General features: G+C 33.7%; 1 protein-coding gene across 2 annotated transcripts in view; it reads left to right on the forward strand.

The window, feature by feature from the left end:
- Nucleotides 1–27448, forward strand: part of LOC126878872 (Y-box factor homolog) — a 233541-nt gene that overhangs the window by 130508 nt on the left and 75585 nt on the right. For both annotated transcript variants that reach the window (XM_050641769.1, XM_050641770.1), the window contains exons 3-4: nt 4660–4929; nt 26058–26435. In XM_050641769.1, the coding sequence (XP_050497726.1) occupies nt 4660–4929; nt 26058–26435 (648 nt within the window). The remainder of the gene's footprint in view (nt 1–4659; nt 4930–26057; nt 26436–27448) is intronic.

Consider the following 27448-nt stretch of genomic DNA (forward strand, 5'->3'; position numbering starts at 1 on the left):
TTAAGAACCCATTTTTAAATTTACCTATTCTAATTGGGAAATAAGCCACAATTTAACTTGAAAAATTGATTTTATTGATTTTTTGAATCCCACCTCGGACGTCGTTATCATTGTTATCAAAATACAAAATATTAATAGTTAATTACATAAATGCCACAAAGAAATAGCTTCAGAACAGTTGTGAATTTTAATTTGTATTTTTAGTAAAATGAATTCACGTAAAGAACGTTAATTTCTTCAGTGGCTTGCTGAAATTGAAAATTAAGAAAACTTGCTTTTGATCTACTATGTATATTATTTTTACTTTTGTTTTGTTAAATTCATAAAAAAATTGGTTTACGAGACTTTCTATAATATATGAGTACAACCTATTTTATATTTATACATGTTGACATTCATTCTTCCTCGAAATAAGTCGAACTTATGTAGGTGAGGACGACGCTCATACGCGTGCAACCACGTCACAATAGAAGACGCGTGTAACGGCGGGTTAAAAACCCTTGTTCTAACAAAGGCACTTTATAGAGTTTTTCACATTTACAAGATTTAAAATCACTGCATTTACATGAAGAAATGTCAAATAATTTTTTAGAGTCCAGTTTGAAATTTTGCACTTTTTGTAAAAAAGATGGCGATTTTCGTGTTTTTAGGGGTTTTCTTAGGTTGCGATATTTCTTATGATATGCTATTATCATGGCTATGACGCGTTTGGAACCAACTGTTGGAAGTGAAGCAAGTTTCCATATAGCTTCTATTTTATTGGCAACCAGTTTCGCAACTTCCCACTCAGGCGGCTGCTTGCTCGAATTTCCCTTGATCTGTTCTCTTGTAAATAAATAACATCGAAACACATCCTCTTTGGTCGGCAAACAATTTTTTACATTCTAAGTCGGAAGAAAAGCCAAATATTGGGCAAATGTCTGTTTTCCTAGTTTTAACTTTATCCATGTTTATGTTATGTGTCCAAATTGCACTATAACACGACCAATGTTTTTTTGCACGGATATTTTATGTAATTTATCACTTATCACTAACTGATTGAATAAACAAAGGCAGTCCTGGATACGATGACACAACACGGCGTAACGTTCTCAGTTCTCACGGTAAAAAAATGCCTTTAATGAACAATACCATGTTCTAACAACAGTTTAAGACAAACTGATGTCTGTCTCGTATTATATTCCTATTTCCGGTCGCCAACTTAGGCGAATTGCACAGGGGCGGTGCGGCTAAATATTCAAAAGTATTAATCAAATTCTTCAAAGCTCCAGGGGCGCGGCTAAATATTAAAAAAATTTAACTAAATTTTTTCCACATTATAAGTGAATTAATATCTTCTAGTTTTTTGCTATACCAAATTAAAAAAATATTATTAAAAAAAAATTTTTTTCAGCCCCCTGGGGCGCGGCTCTTTTTTGAAAGAAAAAATTTAAAAAAAAATAGGTTTAATTGTCGACCCATTTTGCAACTTTTTTCTACTATGCCAACTAAAATTTCCAAAAAAAATTTTTTCGGCCCACCCTAATGTACACCAAATATCAGATCAAAATTTTTCTAAAATTTTCCCTCTTGTCGGAAAATTTTTTGTTTGGGTACAGCTCTACGTCATACCCTTTTAAATGTTTTATTTAGTGTGTGTATCAATTTTCAGCTAAATCAATTTAAAAATAACCGAGAAAAACTGTTTTAAATTTTTTTTCTGATAATACCTCCTCGTCGATAGCCTAAAAGAAAGTTTTCTGTTCGTTTGTCTCAACATTTTTGTCAGACAATTACATTTTTTGTTTAAGGATATAATTACTTGTAACTTACTACCTTTGTCGGAAAAATGGTTGTAAAGATAAGGGATGCACGAACCCAGCATAATTTAAAAGTATATTTTAGTACTAAAAATTAAATTTTTTGTCCGACTTTGGATTTGTCTAACTATTTATGTCGGACACCTAGATTTTTTGATTTGGAATATAACTACTTATAACGTGATACATGTGCCCGAATTTTTTTTTTTAATTCGAGAAAAAAAAACTACAGAACGGTGTTTGTCGTTGTTCAAGGAGTATGTACACAAATTATTAGATCCCAATTTTTCTAAAATTTTCCCTCTTGTCGGAAAATTTTTTAAGAAAATTTTGGGTACAGCTCTAAGTCATACCCTTTTAAATCTTTTACTTAATGTGTGTACCAATTTTCAGCTAAATCGATTCAAAAATTACCGAGAAAAACTGTTTTAAAATTTTTTTTGATAATACCTCCTCGTCGATAGCCTAAAAGAATTAAGTTTTCTGTTCGTTTGCCCCAACATTTTTGTCAGACAATTGCATTTTTTGTTTAAGAATATAATTACCTGTAACTTGCTACTTTTGTCGGAAAAATGGTTGTAAAGATAAGGGATACACGAACCCAGCATAATTTAAAAGTATAGTTTATCAATAAAAATTAAATTTTTTGTCCGACTTTGGATTTGCCCCAATATTTTTGTCGGGACACTTAGATTTTTTGATTTGGAATATAACTACTTATAACCTGATACTTGTGTCGGAAATTTTTTTTAATTCGAGAAAAAAAATACAGAACGATGTTTGTCGTTGTTTAAGGAGTATGTACACCAAATATCAGATCAAAATTTTTCTAAAATTTTCCCTCTTGTCGGAAAATTTTTTGTTTGGGTACAGCTCTACGTCATACCCTTTTAAATGTTTTACTTAGTGTGTGTACGAATTTTCAGCTAAATCGATTCAAAAATAACCGAGAAAAACTGTTTTAAAATTTTTTTTGATAATACCTCCTCGTCGATAGCCTAAAAGAATTAAGTTTCCTGTTCGTTTGCCCCAACATTTTTGTCAGACATTAACATTATTTGTTTAAAAATATAGTTACTTGTAACTTACTACCTGTGTCGGAAAAATGGTTGTAAAGATAAGGGATGCACGAACCCAGCATAGTTTAAAATTATAGTTTATTAATAAAAATTAAATTTTTTGTCCGACTTTGGATTTGCCCCAATATTTTTGTCCGACACTTAGATTTTTTGATTTGGAATATAACTACTTATAACCTGATTGAATTTTTTTTAATTCGAGAAAAAAAATGCAGAACGATGTTTGTCGTTGTTTAAGGAGTATGTACACCAAATATCAGATCACAATTTTTCTAAAATTTTCCCTCTTGTCGGAAAATTTTTTAGGAAAATTTTGGGTTCAGATCTACGTCATACCCTTTTAAATGTTTTACTTAGTGGGTGTACCAATTTTCAGCTAACTCGATTCAAAAGTAACCGAGAAACACTGTTTTAAATTTTTTTTTGATAATTCCTCCTCGTCGATAGCCTAAAAGAATTAAGTTTTCTGTTCGTTTGCCCCAACATTTTTGTCAGACAATTACATTTTTTGTTTAAGAATATAATTACTTGTAACCTACTACTTTTGTCGGAAAAATGGTTGTAAAGATAAAGGATGCACGAACCCAGCATAGTTTGAAAGTATAGTTTACTAATAAAAATTAAATTTTTTGTCCGACTGTCGATTTGCCCCAATATTTTTGTCCGACACTTTGATTTTTTTATTAAGAATATAATTACTTATAACCTACTAATGTTGTCGGAAAAATGGCTGTAAATAAAAAAATTTCAGAAAATTGACATCTTCGGCGCGTCCGACTGCGCATATGCCCCGTGAAAATTGTCCGACAAGGTTACCACAATATTGTAAAAAGGTTTTATGGTAGATACCGTTAAAATTATCCATGTGGTAATAAATTTATTTTTTTCATATTTAGCGTGTCCGACGCGTTATATGCCCCAATATTTTTGTCCGACAAAATTGTATTCGCTGTTTATATGATAGAAACCATTGATTAAAATAAAATGACCAATGTGGTTATAAATTTTTTTCTTGCATAAAATTGACAACTTCGTCACCGCTTGACAGACAAACGCCCCACTACCATAATGCGCCAAGCTCCAAATTTGTCCGACTCCACTCAAATAACAAGTACAAAAAGTTTCAACGGGTGGTCATAAATAATATTTGTATATGTGGGTCCAAGGCCTATAATATACGAGTAGATAATATACATGGAAACAACTATTTTTTAAATTTGTTGAAATTTTCTATTCTTTTATTCATGGTTTCTTTTATTCATTCATTTCAATGAATAAATTTGTTGGGCAATATCTACCATACTTAGGGTGGATGTTACTTACTGGTCAAATTTAAACAGGTTTTTCAGGATATCTTATAAACCAGCTGTTAAACCCCTTTTTATTAGTATATTATATTAGCATATATTTATCATTTGGCTACCTTTTAATTTAAATGTTCCAGTGCCTCTTTAGGTCTATAAGAATAACATTATTTTTGAAAAATTAAATAAAATTTGTTCAATTCTTCAAAACCTATCGGAAGTAGAATAATACTCGAGTAGTTTTAATCCTTCAATTGTGGATATTTCATATTACATATTATTACAAAAGTAAAATGTTATGAATATGTAGCTTCCGACCAATGGCCAGCCCTCATTTTCCAATATGTACTACATATTATTAATATTTTCACATATTCGCCGCGGCCTTATGTAGTAAAAGAAAATTATTAATATATGTTTATGATTTGTTTAACTATTGTTTCTGATTTTTTTTTATTAAATTTTTATTCATTTTAGTCAGCCATAATAAAGAATAACCCGAAGAAAGCCGTCCGATCAGTGGGCGACGGTGAAGTCGTAGAATTTAGCGTAGTCGTAGGTGAAAAGGGTAACGAGGCGGCCAATGTAACCGGCCCTAATGGTGACCCAGTAAGAGGTTCGCCTTATGCTGCCGACCGAAGAAGAGGATACCGCCAGTGGTATTACCCGAGAGGAAGACGTGGACGTCGTGGCGGTAGCCGAGGCGGCGGACCGCCAAGGGAAAGCCAAAGTGAAGGCGAATTAAAGGTATGTATATATTTATATTGCATATGAAATAATTTGCGAAATTACGAAATACGAGGGTGACTCAAATATGAACCGACCTTTGTTAATAACTTTTTATTGAATTATAATTACAATTAACCAAATCATTTGTTCCTTCTGGATGCATTTTTCCCAGCGGCTAGGAAGTTTCTGTATTCCATTTTTATAAAAAATAATGAGGGCGGGTATCTAACCAGTTGCTTACGAATTGCTCCACTTGATCATCATTATCCAAAATTTGGTATACCAAGGAAATTGGTAAAGTTAGTTCAAGCCACCATGACTCACACAGAAGAGCAAGTACGAGTTCAAAATGAATTGATAGATCCCTTCCAGATAACTAAAGGGCTAAAACAAGGGAGATCGGCTGGCACCGACTCTGTTTAATATATGTATGGAATATGTCATCAGAAAAATGTCCAAACCCAAAAAATTTATTGTTTAATAAGTCTAAGCAGATTGCGGTGTACGCAGATGATGTAAACTTGATGGGAAGAACCGCAAGAGATGTCACAGAACTATATGTGGAGCTTGACGAAAATGCGAAAGAAATAGGGCTGGCCGTCAACATAGATAAAACTAAAGCCCTAATACAAGCAAGGAACCAACGAAACTTGCAGAATTTAACAATAAATGACGCTAATATAGAAATAGTAGAACAGCTCACATACTTTGGTGTACAGATAACAGATAATAGCAGCGAGGAGGAAGAAATACGGAAACGGATAATGCTTGCTAACAAAGCACTCTTCTCTTTGTCGCAGGTGTTTGGTTCCAAAGACATCCATAGGGAAGTTAAGGTTAAAATATATAAAACCATCATACGGCCAATAGTAACATATGGTGTAGAAACGTGGATCATGACAGAACAGACAATAAACCAATACTTTTGAAAGAAATATATTAAGGAGGATACTGGGACCCATTTGTGACAATGGTATATGGAGAATAAGGTTCAACCACGAGCTATACCAATATTACAGAGAACCCTCTATAGCAAATTATGCAAAAATACAAAGATTGCTTTGGGCAGGTCACCTTATAAGAATGGATAACGACAGAACACCTAGCAGAACACTTAGCGGAACTATGGTGGGACGCCGGTCAGTAGGAAGACCAAGGAAGAGGTGGATAGACGAAGTAAGAACAGATGCTAAAAAGATATTGAGGGTGGACCACTGGAGGAGAGCAGCTAGAGACAGAGAAACTTGGAGGCGGATGCTAGGGGAGGCCAGGGCTCGACTTGGGCTGTAGCGCCGAGAGAGAGAGAGAGAGAATCAAAACACGCTTCGCCTAGTGCATCTTTTAATGGACCGAACCGGTCCATTGTGAACTTTTAATGGACCGGTTCGTCTCTCATGAAGAAAATAAAGCAACAAAGCGCCACGATAATCCCAAAACATTGTCGCTAAAACTTTGCCTGCAGACAAACGAGTTGTCTGCAGGCCTTTATAGATCGTTGATGACTTTTGTTACGGCATCTCGTCCTTCACGAACTTGTCTATGCCAAAATTTCACTTGTGTTGATTCCCCATATTGATTTTTTAATCTTCGCCAAATTTCAGCAGAACCAACATTTTCTTTTGCAAGGAACTTGATAACAATCCGTTGTGCAACCGAACAGGCACTACTCTCTCACTCACCGCAACAGTAACTGACTGCACGTCATTAGAGAACAGGCGGTAGCGCTCAGTCACACATTAGACTATAACCTCCCACCCCACTACAGGACTAATTTAGTTTATCGCCAGTTTATGCTATAGTGTAGGAAACAGGTTGAACATTGCAAAATGGACACCGAAACAGTAACTGACTGCACGTCATTAGAGAACAGGCGGTAGCGCTCAGTCACACATTAGACTATAACCTCCCACCCCACTACAGGACTAATTTAGTTTATCGCCAGTTTATGCTATAGTGTAGGAAACAGGTTGAACATTGCAAAATGGACACAAGTCCGGTTTTATTTTTTTTTTTTCTGGTATATCAAGGGGTGCTTATTATGAGGCTAACTTTTTCTTAAAAAATTTCGCCCCGGAACCCCCCTTTTCATCCCTTTAAAGGGGGTAATTTGTGGTTTTTGCGAAACGTAGCCCTTCCTGTACGTTTTTCAAAAAATTTACTTGATCGTAATACTTCCTGTACGTCTTTCAAAAAATTTACTTGATCGTAAAACTTCCTGTACGTTTTTCAAAAAATTTACTTGATAGTAAAATGAAGAGGACTATATTTCCTACTATTTATTTCCCGACAGCATATGTCGTATCACCCACCGTTTAGCGGGGGTGGCGCCCCAAAATTGACAAATTTTAAAAAAAGACGTTTTAAAAAAATATATTTTTCCCTAACTGTAATGAAAATTAAGAAGAAACCCTGCGGCAATTAATCACAAATAAGTGGCTGATTTTTGGTATAGGTTTCATTTAAGGGCAATTGCAAATTTTTTTAATTACAGGGTGTTACATTTTAAAAAAAACCCCTTTTTATACCATCTGAACCGCCTATGCCTATGCTAGAGTAAAAAAACATTCAGCAATTATCCATGTACTGGTGTTATTTACAAATTTATATAATACACCCCCATATTTTCCCCGCAACCACCCCAAAAAGAAGGATAATTAATAAAGAAAATAATCAAAAACTGATTTTGGGCCACCAGTGTGGCTTTAGGGTGCAAATAAAATAAAATATGCATAGTTCATAATGTGTATCAGACTAGGTGACGAAAAAAAAAACAAAAACTGGAGCCCGCCAGAGCATTTCTGAGGTTTACGCCGCCACTGTGCCGTAACGGTTGCTTATACGAAAAATTCTGTATAAGGTTTGTTTTAAAAAAAATGCATAGGTAATGAAAAATTCGTAAAAACATGCTCTCCAAGGGATAGGGGTAGTTTCTGCAGTATATTTTCAAGAATAGGGGTAGTTTCCGCAGGGATGTTGCAATAATCATATATATTTATGAAAAACCCTATTGTTGGAGCATATGTCGATATGGGCCAAAAAGCAAAAAAAATTTTTTTTTCAATCCACCCTTATTTATTTTTTGGCTACAGGGGTTTCATCAAGAAATCGCTTTTGGTGTCCATGAATGGGTAATAAGAACGTCACAAAATGATATATGAAGCATTTTAATAAAGTGCATGGTGTGTGAAGGATTCCAAGAAAATCACTTTTTTTATTAATTCTCCTTTTTTTTGGGTGGTTCCGGAAAAAAATTGAAATTTGTAAATAACACTAGTATACGGATAATCTCTGAAAGTTTTTTTACTCTAGCATAGGCGGTTCAGAAGGTATAAAACGGGGTTTTTTAAAATGTAACACCCTGTAATTAAAAAAATTGCAATGTCCCTTAAATGAAACCTATACCAAAAAATCAGCCACTTATTTGTGATTAATTGCCGCAGGGTTTCTTCTTAATTTTTATTACAATTAGGAAAAAATATATTTTTTTAAACATCTTTTTTTAAAATTTGTCAATTTTAACGCGCCACCCATGCTAAACGGTGCGTGATAGACATATGCTGTCGGGAAATAAATAGTAGGAAATATAGTCCTCTTCATTTTACTATTAAGTAAATTTTTTGAAAAACGTACAGGAAGGGCTACGTTTCGCAAAAACCACAAATTACCTCCTTTAATGGGATGAAAAGGGGGGTTCCGGGGCGAAATTTTTAGCCTCATAATAAGCACCCCTTGATATACTAGAAAAAAAAAATAAAAATAAAACCGGACTTGTGTTCATTTTGCAAGGTTCAACCTCTGTTTCCTACACTACTAACCGAGGACAGAAAGGTCGGTTCATATTTGATTCACCCTCGTAGGAGTTAATGTGTTACAACATATTATATGAGTTTCCAAATTGACTACGTTCTATATGCTCTTCTATTTAGTTTTCTATGTAAACTGGTTTTTAGTTCACTTTTTGGGTAGCACATCCAAGGCAGCGGCAGTGTTAAATATTTTACACTGAAGCGTTCGGCTGTGCAAAATAAATACGAGGATTCGCTAACACCATGAGATTCTTAACTGAACTCTATGAATGGAGTTTGATAGTAACCTTGTTACAAAAATATATAGTCACTTTTTTTTAACTCACCTCCTTTGCTGAATTTATTGTTTCTACTTATTTACTTTTTGAAATGTTTAAAAAGTTTAGTATCGCGTATAGACCGGGAGATATTATACGGAAGTTCAGCCACGATTTTCTCAGTCCTGCCTTTTGCAATACTGGAAGGGTAGACGAAGTACTTACAATCTGTGGAAACATCCACAAATTTCCTGTGACATTTTCCTGTAAAAACTAGATTTTTCCAAAAAATAAAAATAGGGTTTTGCGATGAATTTCTAAGTCCTGCCATATCCGTAGAATGACAGGATACTACCGATTTTATGAAGAAAATTTTTTGAACAGGAGGGATGCAAACGGGCTAACGGAGTATATATGTATACAAACATGTAAGAAAAATAATGAGATTTTCATTATTTTCTGGGTCCTGCCAACTAAATAAATTAAACATATTTATTTCAAAATGATCAAAAAAAAATATCGGCATGACGTCTCCTAATGTTTAAGTATACTTGTCGCTTGAAAAATTCTGCGGAAAATTTTCACCCTGATTCCGTGATTTTCTGAGTCCTGCATTTAAAAAGTTTTAATACTCAAATGCAATCAATATTTTTTCGGTACTCGGCAGGAAGGTTAAACGGTTCTAGTAAGACGGCAGGAGTCCTAGATTTGTAAGAAAATTCGTGAAAAATTCCACGATGTTCTGAGTCATGCCATTGTGCATAATATGTTTCAAGAATCTTAATGTAAGTTTATTTACAAAGAGGCAGGATGGTTTTATAGTTATTTCGTATACAGGGTGGGGTATTAGTGTGACAAAGTCCAATTACTCGTTTGTCGTAAGAGATACGAAAAAAAGTTATTTAGGTAAAACGTGGGGCAAAGACAGGATCATAATTTAAAAATATTTTCTAATATACAGTGTACAATAAATATATTGTACACGGCTCACTAAAATAATTAGTTACGCCCCTGTGCTACTGATTACTTGTATTTATGTAGACCTTTCTGGAAACTCCAGGTTATTGTTGAGACTTGCATTTTCAACCCCTCGCCGCAGCAGATCGTAAATAGCTTCCAAACTAAAATCATCTCTCATAATCGTTCTCCCGCTATTCCGTGAAAAAGGCCGCATACCGGTCTATTTTTTGCTATTCGTTTTATACCGCTTAGATCATTCAATTTGCTCAGTATTATCAATGATAATTTATTTAGCGTATTAGTGAGTGCCTTACAAATATCATGGTTCGGCAAATGGAATATACAATTTAATCAGAGCTCTGAGTCGACGTCAACAAGGAATAAAACTGTAAGTGTTGAACTCTACATATATGTTAACATGACTTATTAGCCGTGATACTGTATGCATTTTGAACCATATACCTCTCATAGCAAATATTTCTTTGTGCCATTTATGCAGATAATACTTTAAATCACATTTGAAAAATCGTTACCTACTCTTAACCAGCTTACCTATGGAAATATACTCTATTGGCGAGGAACCGCAAAGTGGGCGACGCCTGGTGGCGAAATTGAAAAGCATCAACTCAAGGAAAACATTGACTTTGCCATTAACTTGTGTACATATTTGCGATCAGTTTATGTTGTGACTTCAAAAAACTATTGCAGTGTTCCTCAGCATTCATTCCTATTATCCTCTACGTAATGACCTAAATTAACCAATGCCAAATCACACATTTTGTTAATTTAACTTTGTATTAAACGTAGTATTTTTGAATGTTTAAGCGACTGCAAAATTAAATAAATGAATAAAATGTAGTATATATTCTGTACATATAATGTACATTGTTATGAAAAATATCCCGACCACTTCGTAATTTCCAGAACACAATTATTATAAAATAAATTCACCTACTTAGTTTCAAAGTTTCCAGTTTTTATTTAATTAAAAATTGTTATCTGTCGGTGTAAAATAAACTGTAGTTCACCTATTAATTAAATTAAAAACAAAATTAGAAATCCTAAGATAGATTAATAATTTTTAGAACGCTGTGTGATTATCGGGGGCCAGATTTTTTTATGAAAAAAAGGTAAAAACAAATCATTAGTTAGCATTAAATTTTAATGAATGCATACAGATTAAACATAATTTTGAGTCGTCTTTAACTTATAAGTTGTCTTAGTTGCAAAACTTAGTGGTTACTTTGGCAAAACACTCCTGTAAATGATTTTAATTTAACGTTTTAGAACTGTGAATTAAAATGACAAAATGAATTGTTTTCCTAGCGTTGTCGTCCATCTTTGAAATTTTGAGCGCCCTCTGTTGGAATTTTGCGAATAACCGTACAATAATTACAGGTTACCATTGTTTGTTGAGGATACTTTACGTATTGCCTTAACATATTATTATTTTTTATTTAATCGTTATCGCTTAATATTTACAACGCAAAAAATTTAAATTGTAATCGATTTTTTAAGATTTTGCTAATCATTTTGACGTTCTATTGATAAAATATGAATTTCTTACTTCGGATACTTTCACAATTATCGTGTAGATGGCGCTAAGATTATTAGAATAATTTATAATTACATATTACGGAACAGTAAAAGAAATCTTAAATTCAGTATTTAAAACGTAAGTATATTTAAGGTAAAAATATATACCACAGATTTGACCAATTAATATTTTTTATAATTAATGTTTTTAATTTTAATTTTAAATTGATCACTTTGACATTTATGTCTTTCCGGTAAAGGTTTACAGACTTGTCACTACTGGCGCTGGCGAATTTGTCAATATCCCCTCTACGTACGAGCTCACAGCGTATACAAAAAGTGTACTCATTTCTTGGCTGATAGTACCTTTAGATTTAAATTAAATTTATAATTTTGAATCCGATTAAGCCTGGTGCACAGGTTACAAAAATTATTAAAAATAATTTTGTTTTCTTGCATAAATTGTAAGTTTTTGCTACATTTAGCTTCGCTTAAGCTCATTTTACACTTCTAGAAAACTAGGAAATAAATAATTGTTTTTTCCTTCAATTTAATTAATTTAAATACTTGTTAAGGGTGTCTCACACTTGCTGAAAAATACCCATTTTGGAAAATTGCATATATTTTGAAATTTTATAGTTTTGCATTACATATACTAATCTGCACTCATACAGGGTGAAACTATTAAGCCAATCTCACACTATTAAACGTGTAATATATAATATATTGTACATATTCTCTCATTTTCGCATCGATTTATAGGTTTAGAAATTTGCAAATAATCTATCTAATCTCACATTCTCGCAACATGGCTGACCCATCAAAATATAACCGACAGAGGCCCACCGCAAAACTTGATATAACCAAGTTGGCTGATTCGGTTCGCACAACTCTTAATTCTCTAAACAAATATAAAATTCGTGAAATAATTTCACAACATTCTTACGGACTTTTCCGCGATGCTCAAAATGTGCTGGAGACGATCCCCGAGGAACCTACCCCCTCTACTGATTCCTCTGTGGTTTTTGATAAATATTTGGATACAATTTCTCTATTGGAAGAAAGATTGGAGGTCATTGAAAGTTCTAATGTGAATGCTACCCCCTCCCTCCAATTTGACCCTAATTCTTCTCTAACCTCACAGTCTATGGCTAGGCAACGAACAGTAAACCTCCCTCGCATTCAGCTGAAACCATTTAGTGGCTTAGTTACTGAATACAATTCATTCATTGAGACCTTTGATACAATAATAGGATCTGATACTACATTAAGTGATCTGGAAAAACTCATTTACCTCAAAAGTTTTCTAACTTCCGAGTCTTTGACGCTTCTCGAGCATATCCCAATCATAGGTGACAATTACAAAATAGCCCGGGATAACCTAACACAAAGGTACGCCAACTCTAAGTCGCTTATCAAAACTCTCATCTCTCAAATTCTTGATGCGCCTCCTATTTCTGGAGACGCAAATCACTCACAATTAAGAAGTTTTCATACGGTCATGTCAAATAATTTCAAGGCCCTATTGAACTTGGAATAGGCCCCCTTCAGATCTCTTGCATTTACTTCTCATACATATCGCTACTCAGAAGCTCGACGCACCTACCATTAGGGCTCTTGAGTTCCAATCCGGTGGTAGCCAAGCTACCCCTGATTTTGTCCATTTTCTAGGGAAAATCGAGACACGAGTTGTTCATCTTGAGAATATTCACTCTCAATCGAAACCAAAATCGACTACTACTTCCAGACACTCTTTACACCTAGCCTCAGACACTTCTACCAGTAACCTTTCGCCTCGCTTAGGTCCTAAGAAATGTTACTATTGCAACGACTCTCACTCGATCTACTCTTGTCCTCAGTTCAAGCAGTTGAATTCTAAAGAACGTTTTAGTTTTGTCAAACAAAATAAATTCTGTATTAATTGTCTTGGGTCTCACATGCTCGATCAGTGTAAATCCAAATTCTCTTGCATAGTTTGTAAATCTCGTCATCACACGTTACTCCATTTCGGCAAAACGGGTCATAGTAACCCTTCCGCGGCTGTTGGCCAACACAACTCAAATAATCATAATAAAACCGCTATCTCAAATACCTCCCATATACAGGGTAATTCACAACAGGGGCCCTCACATGTTAGAGCTCCTGAAACGGAAGTTAATCTTCAAAATTCGACTCTACATTCAATGGCTCTATCGGCAGCCTCGCTTGATAATCATTTGGTGTTATTAAGCACACTCCAGGTCTATCTTGTCGCTCCTAGCGGCAAGAGGTCTTCGCAAAGGCACTTTTAGACTCGGCCTCACAGGTTTCATTTATCAGTGCTGACCTCGTAAAGGAACTGTCACTCACCACTAGAGATGGAAAATTACGGATCAACGGAATTAACTCCACCTCATCCTCGTCTCAATCTATTGTAGATACAACAATTTTCGCTGTCGCTAACGACGTTCCTTTTGACATCTCGTGCTCTGTACTCCCAAAGATAACAAATCCGCTTCATCAAATTTCTATTTCGGCGAGCAAACTAAACATACCCTCAGAGATACCATTAGGTGATCCGATGTTCCATGTAACATCCCCAATTGGTATCCTGCTCGGTGCAGACGTGTATAACGATATCATTCAACCTGAAATAATTCGTTTGGGAAAAGGTCTTCCCGTTCTTCAACGCACCCTGCTCGGGTACACGATATCAGGGTCAGTTCCAGACTTTGCTCTCAAGTCGAAAAGTACTAAAAAGGCTTTGGAAATTTATTCAAACTCTCTCGTTACTTGTTGTTCTCATAACACTCCTTCCGCCGTAAATGAGCCGGTAGTGTCCAACGAGGAACTATCCGATCATTTACAAAAATTCTGGGAGCTGTAAGACACCGATCTCGTTAATGATCACCCGGCTGAAATTAATTTTGTAAAACATGTTAATGTTCTCCCCAATGGACGATATGAGTCCACACTCAATCTCAAACTCCCTATCGAAGATATAGACATGGGAAATTCGTTTCTCTCGGCAAAAAGACGTTTTCTCAGTCTCGAGAAACGTTTTCAACTCAACCCCTTCCTACAACATAATGATGGGCTGATTCGTGTGGGAGGACGTCTCCGACACGCCCCCATATCGTATAATCAAAAACACCCCATTCTACTTCCTACTAAATGTCGAGTTGTAGAACTAATGTTGACTCAAGCTCATCATAAGTTATTACATTCAGGCGCGCAAACAGTACTTTCGTGTGTCAAAATGAAGTACTGGCCAATTGACGGATTAAGACAGATTAAACGCTTAATTCGGAAGTGTGTAAACTGTTTCCGATTCATGACACCCAATTCTGTTCAACAGATGGCAGATATGCATCCCGATCATGTACTCCCCACTAGACCCTCCCAAGTCGTCTCGGTGGACTATGGGGGGTTCTTCTTAATTAAGTCCTCACATTTGAGGAAGGCACCGCTTTACAAAGCATACGTAGCCTATTTCATTTGCATGAGCACTAAATGTGTTCATATCGAACTCGTCACAGGATTAAGCGCAGAAGCCTATATTCTTACTCTGAAAAGGTTTATTGCCAGAAGATCCACGCCCAGTGTTATTTGGAGCGACAATGCCACAAATTTCCATGGGGTAAAAAATGAAATGCGCGAATTACATGATTTTTTCTTAAATCAAAATAATTCGGAACAGATTAAGGAATTCTGTACTCAAAACTCAAGATAACTTTCAATACATTTCATAACATAACTTTCAAGATGGGTGTTCCCCGCAACCCCCATCAATTCGGCCTCCATGAGGTAGGAATAGAGTGTGAAGTATCACCTCTATCGAATTATAGGAAATTCCCACTTCACCTTTGAAGTGTTTAACACAGTATTATGCCAAATCGAGTGAAACGTAGGAGTGAAACGTAGGAGCCAAGTAAGCAAATCCATTAAATTTTCTGAGTAACGTATATAAATATTTGATATTTAAGCTGTAGCGTTGGTCCATCAACTTTCATGTTTCATCTTTTCTTGACTAAAATCCCCGGTTTTGGGCCAGCTGACACATCATTTGTTAATAAGCTTTGAAACACCTACCTAAATAAAAAGAAACCAGCCATGCTAAAATGCTCCGGTCAAATTTGACATTACCTCCCTGGCTATTACTTCAATTGAGCTAACCGTCTATTTCTTCGCTTTTCAGTAACACATTTCTTGTAACAACGTCCCATATTTTAATTTGCGCAAATAAAGAAATAAATAAAGTCTATAAATTAATTGAGTAATACTACATTTATACAACGCAGTTCTTCACATGTTCAAACCTTATCTAAGCATTCCATGGTAACACTACAATATTAAAATAACTTTACAACTTTTTTTCTTTTTCGACTATTTGTATAGTATATAAATAATAGTAACCACTGAATACATAATTAGTGAAAAAATAATCCAATCATTTATACAAGTAGTAAAGGTTATCCAAGAACCAGGAACATTCAAAAACTGAACGAAACCGAAATAGCCATCTCTACCTTTCTGATGACAATGTCACTGTCAACCTAATGTTTACATCTGCAGTTTTCATACCAGTGAGAATTTTACTACACGTAATTTGCCGTGTAAAGACAGAAAAAGTAGGGATAGCCGTAAAATATTTGCGAATTATGTACCCATAGCCTTAATTTATTTATGTAACTAACCAACAAAATTTATTAAAACTAAAACTAACAAGTAGGTACAGGTACTTTCCTCCCTAGGGAGGAAAAGTAAAAGTGACTTCATCGTATTTCATTCATGAAATATAACTTATTGACGCCCTGTACAATATCTTTTTTCTATTACGTAGGTATCTATACATTTTAACGTTTATTTAAAAACACTCTGTATTTTGCAGAATGGTAAAAAACAGTAAATTGTTATTCTGATTTAACAATGTTTAAATTAATAATTTGACTTATATTTGACAGTTGACAGTTATATTGTACCTACTTGTTAGTTTTAGTGTTAATAAATTTTGTTGGTTAGTTACATAAATAAATTAAGTAAAAATGAAAAAATGACCTGTTATTTGAGGAAGGTGGAAAAACCATATGTATAACATGGGAGTAAAGTGCCTTTTCCTCCCTTGAATGATTACTGCCCTCCGCTACGCGTCGGGCAGTAAACTTCATTCTCGGGAGGAAAAGTAGCACTTTCCTCCCTTGTTATACAAATAGCTATTTTCCTAACTAGTGCGGAAAGTGATACTTTCACGCACGAGACTGCCGTTGACCAGAACGACGCGATAGCGGAGTTCAGACAAGCAGTCGCGTGCGGGGAAGACACTTTCCGCACGAGTTAGGAACAATATTTTTTCTAGGGCCGTACGTTTGGAAAAAAAGCCACAAAAAATAGAGTTATATCAATTTTTATTTAGAAGTGAAAATACACAAATTAGTTCTTTGACAAGGTTGTCAAAACCAAACTTTCATTATAATGGTTACCACGACGACGATATTGGTTTCTTGTTCTGAAGCTATTTCCTTGTGGCATTTTTATAATCAACTATTTATAATGGGAAATAAGCCACAATTTTATTTAAAAAATATTTATTTTTTTAACGTTTCGAAGCCCAAATCGGGTTTCGTTGTCAAAATACAAAATACTACTAAAATAAACAAAAATGTTGTTGTTAAGTAAAGCAATTCTTCTAATAATTTATTCTAGTATCTAATAGTTATCTAATAATTTAAAGTAGAAGATATTGGTTTCCATGACGACGATTCAAAACCATTGTAACTGTCTACTGATCTGACTTTTAAATATTATAGTCGAGGAAATGAAGCATTTTGGCTCGCAATTTTTTCGTCCAGCATGGATTTACTTGAAATTTTCACAGAAGGTAGGGAATAGTCCAAGGATCATTTTCTATATCATGCCACTGTACGCTAAAAACCTTGGGGGTGGTTGCCATCCCATCTCGGGGGCGGGAATTTTTTATTACATTTTAACTATGTAAATCGATGTAAAAAGTAATTATAAGAAAAAAATGTTTTTTTGCATTTTCTTCGTAAAACTAATATTTTTCGAGTTATTCGCGCTTGAAAGTAACAGTTTTTCGATGAAAAAATCGACTTTTTTAGAGGGTTTTTTGAGAATACCTCGAAAAATATGCATTCAATCAAAAAAACTGTAGGTATCAAAATTGTATCTTTTAGTAACACAAACCAAATTATTTTTCTGTAATATCTGTAAGAGCAATACAAACCGAGATACGGCATGTTAAAAGTTAGGTTTTTACGTCAAATGCATAATTTGAAATATTCAAAGTAAAATAACGGAAAAACTTTGCATTTTTCGAGGAAAACTTAAAAAATCTTATTTCAAGTATACAGTTAGGCCTTTCAAAAAAATAATAATAAAAAGTTTCTAGTCCAAAAATTAAGTGACTTATGATCAAAGAAAGGTCGGTACCTGCTTTTCTCTATGAAAAAATCATTGAAAACAACCCCCTAACTACCCTCTTGATTAAAAATTGGTCTTCACCTTTCTGTAATTCCTTTTATATTTATATTATCAATACACCCTAGAAGTTTGACTTATTTAAAAGGTCTAATTTTAGAAAAATTGGAGTTTAAAGAAATATTAATTTTTTGGAATTTTCCATTTTTCACCATTTACTTCAAAACATCTCCGAAAATACTGGAGATACGAAAGAAATGATAGATTACTAAATTGTAGCTTCTTTAATAACTAAAATTCTCTTGTGCATAGATTTTCATTAGAGTGAACAGTTAGCTTAAAACCTCTATTTACGAGCAAACACCCCCTTATTCGAGCCCTTTAAACCCACCCTAATTAAAAACTGACGGATCTTACGGAATTTAGTTTATACAGTCTTATAACACTTCAAAAATCCTACAGTCATTTTTGAAAAAACTTCACCGCCAAAAATGACGGAGCTATGTTTATAAAACGAATTTTTTTTTTCGAAAAATTCGGATAGTCCGCTTATGGATAATTTTCAATGTATGTATAATACCACAGAACCGGTTCGTATACTGGAAGGTGACTAAAAAACTATTTGTATTTGTACATATTTTTGTAAATTCGTATTTTTGTGTAAATAAATGTTTTTGTAATTCTTTAATTCTACTTTTTTCTGTATAGACCTATTAAAATATCTACTTATAAAAACTGTAATGTTATTAAGGGTGGTTTTTAAGGGTTGAAATATTATGATATATCCTACAGTACAAAACAATCATTATTTAACCAATCAAAACCAAATTTTACCCATATTAAAGTTTACAATGTTTTTATAATATAATTTTTGACAATAAGAGGTAGTTTACACCCCTAAAAGTAATCAACGCCCTTAAGCATGATATAGAATATGAAGTACAGGGTGAGATGCTCCTAATCCCAAATTTTTATATAAATCTATGCAAGCCGAAATTATTCTTTTAGGATAAGTAAATTTTTTATACAGTGCGTCCATAAAGTAACGCATAAATTCATTATTTCGTAAACCTGCGATATTAAGGAAAAATCCCGAAACAGGTCGATTTTTATTTTTAAATTCCGATTTTTTGGCATATATATCATACTAGTGACGTCATCCATCTGAGCATGATGACGTAATCGATGATTTTTTTAAATCGAGAATAGGGGTCATGTGATAGCTCATTTGAAAGGGTATTCAATTCTCTATTCACTAATATAAACATTAACATATTTATTTATACAAGGTGTTCAAAAAACATTTTTTTAATTAAAATAATTGAGACAAAAAGAAGCATGTATGTAATTTATTCAATTCAAAATACGTTTTACTGTTGTCAGAAAACAGGAAAAAATGTTTATTTGACAAATAAATATTGTTTTTCGCTTAAATTCAATGTTAAAAGCTGCCACCCACCTGTCTCTTGGCAGTTTGAACATTTCGTTTAAACGAAAATCAATGTTTATTTGTCAAATAAAATTTTTTTCTGTTTACTGACAGTAGTAAAATGCATTTTGAATTAAATAAATTACATATATTCTTCTTTTTGTCTCACTCATTTTAATTAAAAAAATGTTTTTTGAACACCCTGTATAAATAATTATGTTAATGTTTATATTATTGGATAGAGAATTGAATACCCTTTCAATTGAGCTATCACATGACCCCTGTTCCCATTTAAAAAAATCATCGATTACGTCATCACGCCCAGATGGATGACGTCACTAGTATGATATATGCCAAAAAAATCGTAATATAAAAATCGACCTGTTTCGGGATATTTCCTTAAAGTCGCCGGTTTTCGAAATAACGAATTTATGCGTTACTTTATGGACGCACTGTATATAGCTGCAACAAGGGTGGTTTTAAGGATTGAAATATTATGATAGTATAAAAACATTCATTATGTAACTAATAAGAACCAAATGTTGACAATATTAAAGTTTCAAATGTTATTTTATAATTTTTTACAATTAGGGGTAGTTTTCACCCTTACAAAACCAAAAGCGTACAACGGCTCAATATAGAAAATGAACTAGAGGGTGTAATGAGCCTAATCCCAAATTTTTGTACAAATCGATGCTGGACGAAAAAATTGCGAGGTTTTGCCATTTTTTCAGCTTCATTTCCTCAACTATTATGTCAAAATATGAATTATCGCGCTAAGTTCATTAAAACATGAACACAATAAGATAAATTTGAAATAAATTAGTAAATAATATCTAAATATTAGTTTATTGCATGTAATATAATATATTATAATGCCATATTACAAGGTATTTTACATTCCCGCCCGCCGTGCGGGAAAATATAATCTCACGCAAGCCGTGCGGAAAAGTGCAACTTTCGGAAACGAAATGCGTGCGTGAAAGAAGTGGCTCTTTTAGCACGGCCGTAGAAAATAAATAATTTAAGTAGACATTATTTAAAATGGCAGGATGTTTACTTACACCTTTTTTCCTATATATAGTTATAAATATTATAAAATGTGTAAGAAAATTCATGGAAAGTTACATGATTTTCTGAGTCATGCCATTTTGCACATATCTCAAGAATGTTAATATAAAGAGGCAGGATGGTTGTGTAGTTATTTCGTATATAAAAATAAAATTTTAAGTCTGTAAAATTATTGCTGGTTGTTATACAAACATATTCATATCACCACAATTTTCTGAGTCATGGCATGTCAAGTATGCTTAAAAAACCCTAATCTAAAACCGTTTACAACGTGGCAGGATAATCGCAAAGATATTTAATACATAAAAATTAATTTTTATATCGTTAAAACAATTAGTCCTGTCGCCAGGGGGGGTACAACGGCCTCCTGTATTCAGATGGACTTACCCAAGTTTTTTTTATGCATTTTGACCTGTAGAACACGAATTTTTTGGGTAACAGTTGATCCGGATGTCGATAAGATTGTTATAAACCAAGAAGTTGAGGAATCACATAACAGCGATTTCTCGCAAAACAAAACATTTTTTTGTATTTTTTGGGCCATTTTAACCAAAAAATGTTCCTACAAATTTTTTCATAGGATGCATAGTTTTCGAGATAAACGCGGTTGAACTTTCAAAAAATCGAAAAATTGGAATTTTTGAACCCGAAAAACTTTTGATTAAAAAATAAAATAGCAATTCTGCTTACCGCATTTGAAAGTTCAAGACAAATTATATCGGTTTTAATTATTTGTATTGCCAAAAATGTATTATTTTATTGTTAAAACAAAGCTATAAACACCTAGTGCTTGAGTGATGTTTCAATGATTTCTCATTTAAAATCGAACGAGTACGTAGAGGAGGTAAAAGTGCAAGCGGGGCTATTTCTAAGTAGCATGCATTAAAACGCATGTATTAGGCACGGGAAACAGTATGTGTTTATAGCTTTTTTTAACAATCAAAAAATAAATTTTTAGCAATGCAAATATTCAAAACAGATATAATTTGACTTAAACTTTTAAAGGCGGTAAGCAGAATTGCTATTTTATTTTTTATTCAAACGTTATTCGGGTTCAAAAATTGCAATTTTTCCATTTTTTGAAAGTTTAACCGCGTTTATCTCGAAAACTATGCCTCCTACGAAAAAACTTGTAGAAACATTTTTTGGTTAGAATGACCCAAAAAATACAAAAAAATGTTTTGTTTTGCGAGAAATCGCTGTTATGTAATTCCTCAACTTCTTTGTTTATAACAATCTTATCGACATCCGGATCAACTGTTACCCAAAAAATTCGTGTTCTACGGGTCAAAATACATAAAAAAAACTTGGGTAAGTCCATCTGAATTAAGAAGGCCGTTGTACCCCCCCTGGCGACAGGACTAAATCGTACGGTATTAAATATTATTTTCTTGAGTAATGTCTCGGATTTTTACACACCTTTAAAATCTAATACCAAACTGTAAGACCTTTATTTTAAGCGATTAGATCATATTTGTATATTTGTAAACGTAATAAAAGTAATAGGAAGAAAATCAATAATTTTACAATTAATTGGTTATAGTAGGGATTGTACCTATTATACAGGGTGTCCAGAAACTCTTCTAACAAACGAAGCCCGGAGATTCCTCGCAGATAATTTTAAGAAAATTTAACTCAATTCACCTAGTTCGATAATGCTTCCTAAGGAAGCTGAAGCTCTTTAAAGATGGCGTATTGTAATTAGTTTTTTTAGAATAGCTCCAGAACACTTCTATTTAGAAAAACGAAAATTGGTACACCTATTTATCTTTCAGAGATATTCTTTCGATTCTATCAATTGTCAATTTTTAGTACCGGTCATAGGCGTCCGTTTAGGGTAGGGAAACGGATATTTTATCGCATAACTTTTCGTGTTTAACTTTTAAGCATTTTTGACACTGGATTATTAAACTATGGGGTATTCTTGTACTAAAACCTACTCTTGATTTAAGTCAGTAGGATACGCCAGGTTCTAGGAAAGTCGATTTGAAAAATTTTGCGGTTTTTTAATTTGAAAAAAAATAAATAAAAAAAAACTACACACACCGGCAAAATTAGCCGAACACCTTAAAAATGGGACATGTTTGATGTCTCGAATTTTCTAACCCAGTGGTCCAATTTGAGTGATTCTTTTAGTATGTTATAGCCTTATTATTTAAGAATATCGTTGTAATAATACTGTTGCTAGACAGGTAAATATCATTTTATACCGGGTGTACCAATCATACTGTGTTTTTTCGTATAGTTTGGAACACCCTGTGGAATATTCTAGCATGTAAAATATTAAAATTAAAACTCGATTGTCAAGTTAGGCTTTCTTAATATTATACTTTTCAATTCATTTAATTATGTGGGATAACAACTATCCATGTTATTCATCAATAAATCCTCATAGGTTAAGTGAAGTTTTCCATATAGTGGGGGACTTTTCATTTTTTAATTCAATTTTCCATTTGAAACCAATCATTTTTTCCGATTATAGCACGATCTCTCCATAATTCGAAAAAATATGTCGAACAAAAGTTGCTTATTTTTACGTAAAGAATCCAAATCTGCAATAAAAATTGGGGCTCCTATTTAAGATTTTAAATTAAATCCCCCACCCCCACCTCCGTGGGGGCTCGTGTTTGGTGCCATTCGATAGATTTTTCAAAAATATTAAATACGTGTATTTTGCAGTTTTTCGATCTGATGTTCATTTTTCGTCGATGTTGTATATAAAATTTGTAAAGAAACATGTAAAAATAAATACTGAACATACGCTGTCGAACAGCGTTTTACATTAAAACCCCCCCTCGAAACTAGTTCAGCTGAAATCCACGGGAGGTCGTCATTGTGACATCGCTTAGTAATTTATTTATTTAATACATCTATTGAATTACTTTAGGCTTGTTTATTGAACTAATCAGATAATGATGGTAGGGGAGCCCAAGCGGGGATTTTTGCAGTTACTCGAGCGCGTCAGATTATCACATGGGGAGAAACCTTGTACCCTGTAAATGTACCTATACCATATATTGGTTCTTAACACCGGGAAATTCATTCAGGGGGACCGAAAAAAAAACCTATTCTTAGAAAAACTCGAAATCGTCAGATTAAATTAAGGTAATTTAAGTACATGCAAAATAGTGTATATTTCAAAAATCTGACGATTTGAGCGGGGCATAAGAAAATGGGTGAGTCACAAAGTTTCACAAAAAAAGCGAATATTTCGCGAAATAAACGTCAGATTGAAAAACTAAAAAATATGTGTTCAATATTTTTCAAAAATCTATTGAATTACTAAACACGTCACCCCACGGAGGGGGAGGGGGGTAAATTAAAAATTTAAAATACGATATTTCGCGAAATGAACATCATATCGTAAAAGTGCTACTTTTCCTCCCGAGAATGAAGTTTACTGCCCGACGCGTATCGGAGGGCAGTAATCATTCAAGGGAGGAAAAGGCACTTTACTCCCATGTTATACATATATGGTTTTTCCACCTTCCTCAAATAACAGGTCATTTTTTCATTTTTACTTAATTTATAAACTATAATTTATAAACTATTTACTATAATTTATAAACATTGGTAACTAACCAACAAAATTTATTAAAACTAAAACTAACAAGTAGGTACAATATAACTGTCAACTGTCAAATATAAGTCAATTTATTAATGTAAACATTGTTAAATCAGAATAACAATTTACTGTTTTTTTACCATTTTGCAAAATACAGAGTGTTTTTAAATAAACGTTAAAATGTATAGATACTTACGTAATAGAAAATAGGTATTGTACAGGGCGTCAATAAGTTATATTTCATGAATGAAATACCATGACGTTACTTTTACTTTTCCTCCCTAGGGAGGAAAAGTACAACTTTGCTCCCTACAATCAGGTCCGGAAAAGTATACTTTCGGTAGAGGTGGTGGAAATAACTATTTTATAATAAAATTTATTTTATGACTCAGAAAATCACGGAACAAGGGTGAACATTTTCCACAGAATTTTAAAAGGGACAAGTGCAGTTAAACATTAGGAGACGTCATGCCAACATTTTTTTCGATCATTTTCAAATAATTATGTTTAATTGATTAAGTTGGCAGGACTCGGAAAATTACGAAAATTTCATTATTTTCATTACATGTTTGTATATCTATATACTCCCTTAGTCCTTTTGCAACCCTCCTGTCCAAAAAATTTTCTTCATAAAATTGATAGTATCCTGTCATTCTATGGATATGGCAGGACTCAGAAATTCATCGCAACTCCCCATTTTTTCCTCATGAAAAATCTAATTTTCACAGGAAAATGTCACAGGAAACCCGTGGATTTTTCCATAAATTGTAAGTATTTTTTCTAACCTTTCAGTATTGCAAAGGGCAGGACTTAAAAAATCGTGGTTGAAGTTCTGTTCAAATCTCCCAGTTTATTAGGCGAGTTTATCCCTAAAAAGACTACTACAAAAAAATTTACTATTTCTGCAAACATTGCTAATACATACATCAAAACTTAATATATATTTTTCAAAGTGCAATTGCATTTTTTTTATTACAAATAGCTTCTAGGAAAAACAATAAATTAAATGTTATGTTTATATCAAATTAGCCACAGTTAGGTTGTAAAGATAATTAAATATTTTATTATTATGCAAATATGTAATGATCATTACAACCTAACTGGCTAATCCCATATAAACATAACATGTAACTTAAACATGTCATACGTCAACAACTTTAGATCCCTAATAAACAAAAGAAAAATTTCGCGAATAGCTTCCACTAAATTTTCGAATTCGCCTTTGAGGCGTATCTTTGAAATAAAGACTTCTTCTTTCTTGGTAATTTTTCGAAAAAAAGCTTCCTTTTTGTAGTATATTTGTTCCGAGCGTTTGGCAGTTTTAATTGCCAACTTCTTTTGGGCATCCTGCATTTAATCATAAAATATTAATGTTTATAGTACCGGGTGTCCACTTATATTTTCCCCCATTTTTTACTGCCTATGACTTCTAAACGGCTCAAGAAAGAAATCTGCGGTTTTCGCTTAAATGTTTTATTTTAGGCAAAGTTTTGTCTGAATGGATTGAGTTTTTTTATATCGCTTTCAATTACGAAAAAAAATGGCGTATTAAAAAAAACTGTTGACTTTTTTTTAATGAAAGAACGGTCATTCACCTATCCAGCGATATAAATTTTTTTACAATCGGTTGTCAAATGACTGAGTAATTAATTTTTAAAATGAGAGGTGCAACGTGGATATCACATAACTAAATATGTAACATAACTAAGCAAATTGATATTATTATGTTATGTGATTTCCACATTACGTCTCCCATTTTAAAATTTAATTTCTCGAATCATTTGACAACCCATTTTAAAAAACTTTATATCGCTGGATGGGTAAATGACCGTCCTTTCAATTTACAAAAAAATATACTGGGTGTTTCAATAAAAAAAATCAACGTTTTTTTTTTTTCAAAAATTCGCCATTTTTTTTATGATATAAAAAATTCAATCCATGCAAACAAAACTTTTACTAAAATGAAACATTTTAGCGAAAACCGCATATTTCTATCTTAAGTCGTTTAGAAGTTATAGGCAGTTAAAATGGGGGAAAATATAAGTGGACACCCGGTATTACATAAAGTACATATGGAGGTATTAAAATTTTTAAATTTCACATAGGATGGGGTACAATCAGGCGGTGAAGGCGGCCAAGGTGGCCAAGGACCCCCACGTCGTTATGCACCAAGACGCGGACGTGGAGGATATTCATATTACAGGGGACCCTATCGCGGACCGCCAGGAGAATTAGAACAAAATGGAGATGCTCCCCGTGGTCGTCGACCCCCACGTGGCTTTTTCCGTCGTAATTATCGTGGAGGTCGCGGCGGCGCAAGACCACGTTCCCAGGACAGCCAGGGCCAGGCTGGAGAGCTAAACGGTCAAGAAGGTGGACCACGTGGACCTCGTGGACCACGCTACCGCAGACGTGGCCCAGCCCGTCCAAGAGCCGGTAACTCTCAGTCAGAGTCTGCAGGAGGGAACCAACCAAATACCAAGGTCAGTACAAACATGTTTTAAATTTGCTAGTCATAGATCTTATTCTCGATTTGGAACTTCATGTTAGTTAGCTCAGTTTTTATGGAAGAAGATAACAAAAAATAATTTCCTTGTAGCAAATGTTTTTGCTTAAAATATTTTTTGTTTAATTTATTCATAAACATAATACTCCGGTCAACTTATACATCCGAGGTTACAAAAATTACCGTCAAGCTGAAAATTTGCAGGATTGTTCAAAATACCATCATAAATGAAAACTAAAAAGTCCTCATAAATCCGACTCGAGCTAAAAGATTTACGCGGGGTCAAAGGTCACCAAATATAGTTTTTAACGATTTTCAGCGAAACGGTAAGTTTTATCATAAAATTAGTTCTAACCAAAAATGTAGATTAGATAATTATCTATAAAAAATGCTTATTAGTTTTTTTTTTCAAAGTGCTGTTTCACATTATAAGAATTTTGACCGTACGATGGTTGAAATTTACATAGTGGCTCGCCCTTCTCCGAACGGTTCAAGCAGTGAAGGGAGAAGTATTCCATATGATTGCTCGAGCCACTATGTAGATTTTACCCATCGCACGGTCAAAATTCTTATAATGTGAAACGGCGCGCGGCGCTTAGAGCCACCGCTTTTTAGATACAACGATTCAAAAAGTTGTAATCGTCATAATATGCGCACACGTCTCCACACCACTTTTGAGGTAGTGTACTTAGCGCGTTTTTTAACGTGGTTTCCCCAGTAGGCCTATTCCACGGATCTGTTATGATTCTGTTTAATCTGAAGCATTGATTAATAACTACATAGTTACCTCACTCTAAGGTAAAACCGAATTCAGTGTTAAACTCCGCCCACTTGCACCTCTTTGCCCCTCAAGTCTAAGTACTAACTGGCTGGACGGTGGCGACATTTATTGAAATTTTTCCCAAGAGTGAAAAATAAATTTGAGTCGCTTGGCTGGCGTAATAGACAACGATGTAAGGGTAGTATTCAGCATTTTAACAAATAATTTTA

This window comes from Diabrotica virgifera, chromosome 1 (assembly GCF_917563875.1).
Source record: "Diabrotica virgifera virgifera chromosome 1, PGI_DIABVI_V3a".
NCBI lineage: Eukaryota > Metazoa > Arthropoda > Insecta > Coleoptera > Chrysomelidae > Diabrotica > Diabrotica virgifera.